General features: G+C 37.3%; 1 protein-coding gene across 1 annotated transcript; it reads right to left on the reverse strand.

Annotated features, from left to right (window-relative positions):
* Positions 1–4560: 4560 nt before the first annotated feature.
* Positions 4561–8743, reverse strand: cd8b (cd8 beta). The gene is made up of 7 exons (XM_069678792.1): positions 8557–8743; positions 7000–7359; positions 5980–6063; positions 5570–5659; positions 5326–5359; positions 5138–5188; positions 4561–4971 (listed from the first exon to the last, which is right to left on the reverse strand). Exons 1-6 carry the CDS (start codon positions 8609–8611, stop codon positions 5179–5181), a joined length of 633 nt encoding a protein of 210 aa, XP_069534893.1. The 5' UTR covers positions 8612–8743; the 3' UTR covers positions 4561–4971; positions 5138–5178.
* Positions 8744–11650: the final 2907 nt, after the last annotated feature.

Below are 11650 nucleotides of genomic sequence, written 5' to 3' on the forward strand. Positions count from 1 at the left end.
TGGAGCTACACTGCCCATGTTGAGAGGGTTTGGTGGAAGGAGAGTGATCAGATCTTATCCAAGCCAAACAATGGCAGTCTTCAGACTGTATGGAGGGGACCTAGCCATTTTCAAGCATGGACAAGTGGATGGGGGGAAACGGACCCCGGGGAGGTTTCTAACCTCCCTTTCTCTCCTTCCAGGGCCTCTGCTTGTGTTTACACACAGTTCACTCACTGTGACCGGCCCTTTAATAATGTCATATTATGTTCCATTTTAGTATGAATTGAAATTCGTTTTGAGTTGTTTTTCCCACTTGCTTAAAGTTCTCAGTCTTTTGGGGTTTTTTCTTTTGTGTGTTAAGTATTAAATAGTCTATTCTATTTGTAATGTATAGTCTAATCTATTTTAGCTGATTACATCACTACAAAAGGCACTACTGTTATAAACCTGTCCAATTGCATCATCAGCATCCAAGTCTTAAAACTCAACAATGGTATGCTAAATAGTTTTTCTTTAAACATTTGTGTTACCAGGCCAACATCACCAGTCACCCAAAGAAACACTGTTATCACATGGTGCAACTGAAACAGATTTTGACTGCTAGATGGCAGCAAAAACATGACTTGAAGCACTGCCTTTGTACAACAGAAAATCAAGAAATCCTGAGACACAAAAGCTGCTGCCGCTCTGCTCAACAACTACTGAAAGTGTAAGAGATTGGAGAACTGCTACTTGTTTTTTTACTTTCACATGACTTGATTCAATAACTATGTACATATAACCACACGTTTTGCCTGATTGCTTAGGCTTAAATTTTACCCTTGCAATATTTAAGCTTCACTTAGATGAAGCTGTCACTTCATGTGAAATCTTAACAGACGAGAGAAGTGAAACTACCATCAAATGAACTGCAAGAGCAATGGCGTCTGTGGCGCAACCTGGGGTCGTCTTATTTCCTGTTCAGTGATGGAAAGTAAATGCTCCAATTTAGTAATGGGCAGCACGCGCTGACATTTTGCTCTCTTGTGGGCGATTTATCTTTTCCGTGGGTGGGAGGAAAGAACAGAGAAATTAAATAAGTAACAGAGGTCTCATTCACCAGTGCTTTAGAGCATTTCCTTAACCCTGTCAAATTATGAGCCCAAATTGTGATGAACATTTTAACATTACTTTTGTTTTTGTATTTTATAAATTACTTTTGACATTTTTTTTCAAATGAAACCATAACGGAAACGAGATTCTGGTTATTGCGTTGTTTTCAGTAAGCAGGGGATTCTGTTGATGCTTCGTCTCAGAGGGAAGTCACAGTCAAAATGCTCTCAGTTAGCCCACTTCACCTTCCATAACTTGGTTTCAGAGTTTAGTCATTTGCAAACACACCTGCATGGGCTTCCCTATTAGTCACACTGGGGGTCTCCAACCTGAAACTTTCATCTGTGTGTGTGTGTGTGTGTGTGTGTGTGTATGTAGTGGGTGAGCAGGGAAAGCCAGTGAGAAAGAGAGCACCCTATACAGTATCTTGAAATGTTATCAGTCATCAGAGACGTCTTTCCATTCTGAAATAACAGCACCCTCTACACCAGTAAATCAGCATCATCATTCTTGGTTTTTCTTCATCACTTTAACACACCTGTCTCTGCTCTGTTGCTGCACTGGCAGTTCCAGGCATTATGGGATATGAAGTTCTGAAAAAGAAACCAAGAGCAACAAGAGGAGTAAGTAGAAATTCTAAAATGGAGGATGTGCTCATGCTGATACCTGTGAACAATTGTTTGCTCATAATTTGATAGACTTCCTGTTAGCAATGTATATGATGGGTTGCGGAAAATATTTTCCGTGTTTGCATGTAGCGTTCATGCTTAGAGAACCGAAATCAGATCTTCAGATATGTCGATGTGTATGATTTCGTGTGACGTACAAAGCTTGACATGGAAAAGGTGAATATACGATGTACAGGGTAGTCGTGTAGTGCACTATTTTTAGTTTGTCTCTTTGATTTCTACATTGGATGGTGGATGACAAACCTGACTTTAAGAAGTATATGCATCCTGTGCCTGTAGCTTAAGACTAACATATTGCACAATATGTTGTGTGTTGGATTTCATCACAAACAGCCTAGTTTCATGTTTGATGTATGATTTGACATTGTTGCTTCACATTTACGTGATTGGAATGAGACATTTTTCACACTGATGACTGACTTAATATGCATGTAGTAATGTAAATGTAAAGGACTTAACTTTTGCATTAAACTTTTGAATTAAACGATTGCATGTTACAGAGCTGATCGCTGACAAACAACATGCTGTTTGTTAATGTTTTATTATTCTTCATAATCATCATCAAATGTATAAATCTTTCCAAAGTAGCTTTTTTCAGTGTTAAGTCCCACATTTCACATGTAAACTGTGTATTACATATTTCTTACGTGTCTTTATATGTGAATACATACATTTATTATGTAAAATGGTGTTCACAAGAGAATGTCATAATTTATAACCAGAATAAAGAATCTAATCGCTGACAGTAAAATCGAGTAACGTGAGAATGCTTTTGTCCATCACCCACATATTATTCCCCTCTGTATTGTTTGTTTGTTTCTCTAAGATGAACTGAAGTTAAAGTTACAAGACACCCTTAGAGAAACCGATTTACATGAAATTCATAGCAACTTTAACAGTGGATCAAAGTAGTGTAGGGTTTATTAACTACATTTTAAACACTTATAATACCTGTTTCTCTATGAAGCTTTCAAATTCTGATAATTTAATTTGACTATCATAACAATAAACAAACTGTAAAAAAATTACATTATCATTGTGTGTTATACATTTACCAGAAGAAAGCTCAGAATACAAAACACATTACTGGTCTACAAAACGCATGTCTATAATTTGCTATTTTTAGATGTATTTCTCACACAATTTCTTTTTGTATCTCAGTGACCATTTTTGTCATCAGAAAAAACAGCAGCAACATGTCCTGTTATTTTTTTGACATCCCCCAAACTGTACTGCTGCCATCTGTATAAGTATACTGTTTATAGTTTATTAGGTGTACCTGGTTAAACCTCATATTTCCTATTGTCAACATCCCTACAGTAAAATCCTGCTGTCATAAAGTTTACAGCAGTTGTTCTTCTTTTCTCTCAAGAGAAAGTCGAGAGATTTTGACTTATCTCCATTATCTTATGTTGTGCTGGTGAACCTTAGTCCACCAAAGAGTGTAAATCGAATTTTGCTCTACTTTGCTTTCATTCTCTATGTTACAGTATTAAATGAAGGTATTGCTGATACAGCACTTATTGGATTTTGTTTATTTCACTGAACCAGTGCTAACTGTATGTCATTTTTCCATATTCATTTACTGATCTGTTTTTTGTACAGTAGTAATTTATAAGTAATGTATTGCTCTACCTAAAAGCACACATTTATCTATATCTAAAATAGTAATTCAATGTGTATGAGTGAATTTAATAGAACTGTTTTGTAAGTATCACTTACAATAAAACACTCTCCAGCAAGAAGCGTCAAGAGTTTTCTATAAAGTTTTAGTTTTTTTTTACTGTATTTCAAACAGCAATGCTCTTCCATCTTTCTGTGTACCTCCGTCAGTGCTTGTGGTTCAGTCTGTGGTATATTTGCGGTCTTTTTGTTTCAGAGACAAGATGAAGAGCTCAAAGCTAAGAGAGGCGATAGCATCGCAGTGAACACGGCTCTGTCTCTCTTCTCTCTCCAGAACACAGGAAAGAGTCGCTCGCACCCCTGAGACCCGAACAACCACCGACCTAGTCGTTTCTTTACACTCCTCTCCTCAGTCGCACAGGTGTGCATCTGTGTGTGTGTGTGTGTGTGTGTGTGTGTGTGAAAGAGTGAAAGAGAGAGAGAGCGAGACAGAGAATGCAACAGATACACAAGTATCTCTGAAAGACTTTTCATAGATTTGTCGCCTGTAATTTAAAATTATAATAGTAAAATTATCTAAGCACATTACCCAAGGCAGTTCAACAGAAACTGAATGTGATGCAAGTTTACACATCAAAAGGTAAAGGAAGAAACCAAACCCTACACTCACCTACTCAACTTCCGCAAAACATAATATTGACAATGGATCTACACCCACTTCCAAACCTCTCTTACACACACATGCACAAAAAACTTTTAGATATACAACACAACACCCGCATATTTTGAAAAGTTAGAATATACTTGAACCACACAAGCCATAACTTTAATTGTATACACGTACAGTGATTGGCTTCTATCTTTTATCTGTATTTTACCTGCCGTTGCAAAAATGCCTTTAATCTTTGGACATTTCTGCCTTTTAGCACTTACGCTGGTACGTAAGGGAACCACTGAATCGCTGTGATAACAAAATCTGCTTCCGGATGATTAAATTAAAGATAGTATGCTTCATTTAATCACATATAAAATGAAGAGCTTCACCACCTTCTAATGATTGAAAATATACATTTTATTTATGAAAGGGAATTATGCTCACATAAAAATCTACTTGAAAGAGCTGTTTTCTTCAAGATGGATGTATAAACAAAACTCTTTAAAATACTTTATGATGAAAGGTGAAGACAAATAAATACAGATGAGGGCAAAATAATCCATAGCCAAAAGATACAGATCAGAAATCAGCTGAATTGAAAAAACAAGACAAAACAAAACACCTGGATAAACAATGATGTCATCTGCAGGAAGATTACATCAAATCAAACTAGACAAAAGGTTTAAGATATTTAGAGTTGAAAGGTTAAAGCAGAGTGCTAAGAATTGAAGTTGATGGAGTTCAGATGCTAATTTTTCGGTGAACACAACAAAAAATGGTCAATATATTACAACATGTTACATGGTTGCTGCTGCTGAAATCGAACTCTTCTCTGACTGAGAGCACATATCACTGTAAATAAAGATGACATGTTGTCGTTATGCCCTTCCCGCTCCAATTGATGACGGCTCTAGAGAAACGCTTCAGCCCCTGCAAACACAAAGACAAGTGTGAGTGTGAATAAAGGATTTGTAATATTTATAAAGCATCAACTCCCTCTGATTTGAGCACATACTGTAACACCTTTGCATAAATGAATATATGTATATGGAAATGTATATACTGGTATATAAAAATGCACTAATAAGGTACATACTTGAGTCAGATATAGGCTGAACATGCAGTGATTTAGGGCGTCTACCTCTTCCTTAAAGGAGAAAGAAAACAAAAAGAGGTTGAAATATCAGTTATTACAGCACATACAACTGCAGAGGCAAAATTGAACATGGAGCGTAAAAAGGAAAAATAGCAGCTATTTTAATCACTTTGCAGTAATCAACTTACTTCACAAAGTGGTGCCGACATTTCTTGGGAAGCCCTACAAGCAAGAATGTGACAAACACAAGAAAACACTTTAGAAACATAATAAATAGTATATTTTACACAAACTCTTACACTGCGAAGTCGTTCTAATGATTCAATGACTACTTGTGAGCATAATCGGCAGCATCACTTGACACAAAGTTATGCTTTATGCTTCATGAATTCACATTTATGAGATTATTTATTTAACTGGAAGACTACTCACGGCTGAAGTAGTACAGTATGCAGATGAGAGCTAGAGCCAGTATCGCAATAAGTCCGACCAATGGCCACAGAATCAGGGAGCCGCAGCCATCTGGAACAAACACAGCAAATATACAGTACATAGTTTTAATTGGATCTACATATATTAGCTTGCTAAATTGTAAACAGGTGGTATAAAGTCAGTCATTAGAAGGTTACTACTTTCTCTGGACAAAGCTAGCTCTTCTATTGCATTTAGAGCATCTCTATGAATCATTGTCGCGGGCACATGATTAATACACTATAATAATTTAGACTAATCATCACCAGACACATAAATTCTTGTTTATAAGCAGAAGAGCATCATACTACTCACACACCACCACAAACATGTAAACAAGTTTTCTTTTCAATATATGAATAATCACTTACCTTGTGTAAAATTCTCAGGGCAGCGACAGACTGGGTTGAACGATAGTTTGGGTTTCGTCTTAGGAGTCAGCGTTGGAGAAGGCACTGTGAAGTAAAGATCAAATAACCATAAGAACAAGTGATGAGCAAACAGCAATGAAACACGATTATGACTAGGATCCCTTCAACAATTTCTCTCTGCAATTAAACCATGCATGTTGTTTGTCTTTGTGGTACTCTCTCGTATATACACGTTAGGCCAGTGGATAGTTTTATTTTGATTCTTCTTTTTCAGCTCAAAGGCATTCCCATGACAATGAACAAATTCAACACTCATAAATAAACAGATACGATACACACCTTTTGTATTGATTCAATTGTCCTTTTAGCCGTTATCTGTATCACATTTTATTTTACTATATATTCAATCGATGTTGATGTAGACAGGCCGCACCAGCCAAGTGTTCAACCATACACTTACAAGAAACTCACATTTCTCATGCATACCTTTTGCATTGCTACATTTATACATCTCTCAACTAAGCAACAACAGCGGTAACTGTGCTGTGTGCTACTGATGTTGTTTGGCGTTTCCACTAACTTTATGAATCACATTAGATGGCAGCCACCAGCTAAGTAAGACATATATGACGCGTGATTTGAAGATTTCGTCCAGAACCAATAACTCTGGAGAAAAAGTATAAAAGGTCAGTCAGATGATCGTCTCATTTTAAACTATCATTACTATTTTTTTTAGTTTAAAGGGAAATATAAATGACTTCTTTAAAGGATAAAGTGGAGAGTTTCGAGGTACGAAACTTGTGGACCAGGGATGGTAAGACAAAGTTCCTTGTATGAACTCAAACTGGGCCACAGTCATAGTACAAGTTGTAAATTATTAAGTAAAATTTTGGCTGTACATTTGATGATTATATGTTGTTGCAGATTTCATACTAGAACAGATTTAAATGCAGAGGTTGATCATTAACATGTGATATCTAACTCCAGTAAATTAAGCACCTAAGTTTTGAGCAAACAAACCTCCTGGCAGAAGAAGAACTCCAGGTTTCCACACTTCTGTGTTTTTCCTGTCCTTCACAAGACAAGAATATATTCCTGTGTCTGCCTCGGTCACATTGCTGATGCGGAGCGTAAAGGACGAACCGCCTCTCTTGCTTATCTTGAACCGCTCTTTTTCCAGACCAGCATCATAGTTAGCACGGTTGGCATTGTTGCATCTGCCCAGGAACTTTACTTCGCCAGAAGTCAGACTACTGTAAAACCAGTAGACACTGTCACAGGAGATGTTAAAGCAGTCACACTCCAGGGCCTCCGTACCGAGGATGTCAGGATAAAGAACTTTGACGGGTTCTTGTAGCAGGATCGTGTTCGAACCTAGGACTGAAAATGGAGTAATGTTGTGAGATTTCAATAGACACACTTGTAGTACATTAAACAAATCCTGACAGAATTTAGGTTAGCACTCCTAAACATGACAAAAGAGTCAGCCCCAAACTTTAAATAATTATGTATTTTCTCAAAAGAACTCATCAAAATTGTTTTGATTTGTCAAGCCAACTTTTCCTTAATTTTGTATTTACTAATTGCAAAGTAAAAAAACATACAAGTAGTTGTGCTCCACGCATGTTGGAAGAAACGTACCTGGCAATATGCAGTTCATCACTACAAATATCACAAAAAGTGTTGCAACAATGGAAATTAAATCCACTATGAAGAAACCTGGTCTATGTTTCGAACTCCATGGAGGTGACATTTGAAAATGCTTTACAGGGTGTCAAACTAAGCTTTATGCAACGTAAAGGGATGTCTTCATTGGAAGAGGTATTCGATCTGATTTTAGAACCAGTTAAAAGTATAAAGGTATAGCGATCACTGTTGCAATTGGTAGTCTTATGAATGAAGACAAGGTTTAGGATTGTTGGCAGCAAAGTGAACGACAATTGTGTTCTTCCGAAAATTCTCTAATTCTGTGACGTTCAAGAACTTAGCTAATGATTTATTCTCATCCAAAGAGCTGCACTATACAGTACAAAAACAATTCATTTCAGTGCCTTGATAAAGTTTTAATGTATGATCATAAATATAAATGTGAGTAAAAACTGACTTTAATATAGACCTTCTGCTAGTGCAAACAGGTTGTGTAGTATTACTCTTATAATTTAACATTAATGTACCTTAATCAAGGTTTAACACATTACAATGATGTAACGATGCTATCAAGAACTTATAACAGCACAAATGTGCAATTCTGAGACATAAAATTTAAGTAACTTCATTTGCAGTTTGACCTTTCCAGTTTAAACAAATGAACCAAAGGTTACAGTGTTGCACTTAGTCTGTTAAAACCGTCCATCTCATCTGTTGGAATATCAAAACAAATTTCACCTTTCTGCACAAACTATTGTTAAGACTGATTTTGATGATTGTAGTCATAACTTACATCAAACAACGAACAGCGTTCAGCTTAAGTACACGACAACATATTTCTTGCTACAGGCCTCTGATTGACTTATGATGTCGAGAATGCCGGATGCTTACAAAATGAAAACGACAAACAGAGAAACATAATGGTCTTACCTGATGTCCACTGCAGTACTATCAACAGGGTCCATGCCAGTGGCAGCGGAATCATTTTGTCCGGTCGCCAGTGTATGTGTGCGCGTGTTTGTATCTTGACTGGTAGCAAAGGGACCGTGCTGATACTTTCTTTTCCTGCTATGTTTCTGTCAGAGATGATGGGAGGAACTGATGTCAGGGCCCTGAGTTTAGGGGTAACACCCCAATGAGACACACACAGAGCCTATCAGTGTGGGCTTACACAGGGCAAAGGGTTTGGAATAACACACTGTCTTTCACACTGTTGAAAATAATACTTATTTGAAATTAGATAAAACAAAAACTAGTGTTTAAAATGGTGCCACATAAAAGTACTGCCACACTTTAAAAGTATAAACCCAACACATATCTGCTTTGCTTTTATCATAGAGGTGTGGGTTTTTACAGGAGAAAGAGGTACAACAAAGACTAAATCCACACAGCGATCGTGACATACAGCTGACATGATACCTTTTATCAAGCATACATTTTTTTTTTTTTTTTTTTTTACAGAGCAGCAGTTTGCAGTGCTGTGGTCTCTCCCCAGGTGCATGACCTAGAGCTCAGCAGAGTCCTACATACCAGCTTCATGCCTCACTGCAGTGCACGGCAAGGGAATACCAATGCACAGAGCATTTATCTTAGGTATTAACGAAAACGGAGGATCAGTGATACAAATCCTGATCCACAATGCTGTAACTTATAGTTTAACATTAGTTTGTGTGTATACAGCTAATTCAGCATGTTCTTAGATCTTAAAGGTTATAAAGTAGAAACATGTTTAGATTTGCTGAACGTCTCCTCTTGACATTAAATGCCTTCAACTTCTTTCTTACATATGGCCGATTAAATCATCAATATTGAGATAAATCCATATTTCCTTATAACATAAAAGTATATTTACTTTACAAATAAAATGTAATAAAAAGTGGCAAACTGTTTTTAGGCTGTACGAAACGGTGGCTTAACAATTTGCATGCAGGTTGAACTTTATCAGGCAGTTACAGACATGACGCACTAGAAGACAATACCAATGGTTCACTTTTAGAAAAACTGGACTTAGAAAAGAGTCAATTTGGGCTGCAACTGCCAATTATGTCTAGCATTGAATAATTTGTCTATGAAGTGATTGATCATAATGGCCTCTGTTACACAGTCTGTACAAGACAGGACTATGAAGCGTCTGTCGGCACCTGTGTCACATCAAACTTGAAGCAGTTTTTTGGAACTTGCGAGCAAGTTGTTCCCTCCTGTCTAGATCCTTGCTTGCGCTGTATTAACTCTCAGATGTACGTCGCTTCAGACAAAAGCGTCTGCTAAATGAAATTGTAACATTGTCTGTTATGCCTTGCAAGCCATGCATTCGGTACGGAGAAGGAAATGTGGGGGAAAGTCTATACAATGGACTTCATTTATGATGCTATAAAACAGAAAAACAGCAAGTCATTGAATTTCCTGCTGGAACAATAAATAGCAAATTGCTTGATGAATAATATAAAGTCACTTTTTGATTCAACAACGAATCATTTTAGCACTAAATTCACAATAAAAAGGTTTATTTTTTTCACACCTGTGATTTCCCCCCAAAAAAAGGTACTTAATTATTCATTGACCCCGAATAATTCATTGACTGTCCTAATTGATATGCGCAGCAATGACTTGTTGAGCTACACTGCATTTGAAAGTGACAAAGTGTCACTTCACATTAAAGGTAATATGTCCCATCGATTGAATTACTTTGGGGCAGCCATTCTAAAATGACAAATGACATTGTCTTATATACCCCCAGCACTCAAAATGTACTTTAAAATGTGAGCACTGAAATCCTATGAGTGGTGGCTGTGGATTGTTTTGAGTGCGTGGAGGTGAGAGTGTAGAGGGGCCTGGCGGGGGTCTTAAAGTGAGAGGATGTGGGCACGCCATAGCTCTACGGGGGCCGAAGACTCGAGAGAGACAGGGAACGGGACCACAGGATTCTTTGAAAACAGGAGATCTCAGGGGGCTTCAGAGCTGTTCTTTACACATCGCTAAGCTTATACAGCTTTTGTTCGTCTCTCTCTGACACTTAAAAGTTAGAAGATGCCTGCTGAGAAGTTTGCCACTCATTTAATTTCTCTGCTCCTCCTCTCAGGCAATTCTTTCAAAAGTTTACAACTTTCAGACATGACTGTTACTTCATGTCCATATAACTGTATTGTTTGGCAGCCCACTCTCATTCCCATCTTGTCAAGTACCGACACTTTGTCATGCCCCTTTATCGTCTTATAAAGATGCACAAGGTACCCTAAACGCACAGGGCTTTCGACTTCAGTGTAATCATTATGTCCTCATTAGCAGTGCCTCAAACAAATCTGATTTAGAGTCAAGTCCTCCCTTCACTTCATCTTAAAGTAATTTCCCAATTCTGTAGATGACAATATCAACTGTTCAATAACTTCTCTCATTCACATTTACATCCGTTATCAACACTAGTATTTTCAATAGTAATCAAGATGACATCTTAGTCTTTTCAGCACTTATTTAACTTGAAAAACACTAGAAATTAAAGTACACTAAAGCTGCTTCATGTATGTTTTTAATTTACCAGAACTTTTTTGTGCTCCTCCGTCTTGTGGATCGTTATCGCAAACCGCCTGCTGCTGTGAACCTGCTCGATTCCAACTGCTACAATTATTATTCAGTCATACTCATATCATTTTAAATATGTTTATTACTGATATTAGTTCATTTCTATTTTTATTGTCATTGCTAATATAAGTCTTGATTATCTGTATTTTTGTTCTAGCTGTCTGTACATCTCCCTGTCTGTCTGTCGCTATTAATTTCTCTGCCCCTTCAGGTGTCAGCAGATTGCTGTTCACCAAGCCTTCTGGTTCTGCTCGAGGTTTGCACTTGTTAAAGGAAAGTTTTTCCTTGCCATTGTTGCCACGTGCTTACTCATGGTGGATTAACTTTGGGTCTCTCTAAATAATATAACCAAGAGTATGGTATAGACGTGCTCGTAATGTTCAGTGTCATGAAATAACTGAAGTTGTGACATGGCGCTATAGAAATAAAAATTGATTGATGATTAACT

Source organism: Semicossyphus pulcher, unplaced genomic scaffold (assembly GCF_022749685.1).
Source record: "Semicossyphus pulcher isolate SPU_LCO1_2020_fin unplaced genomic scaffold, fSemPul1.0.p SCAF_3, whole genome shotgun sequence".
NCBI classification, from domain to species: domain Eukaryota; kingdom Metazoa; phylum Chordata; class Actinopteri; order Labriformes; family Labridae; genus Semicossyphus; species Semicossyphus pulcher.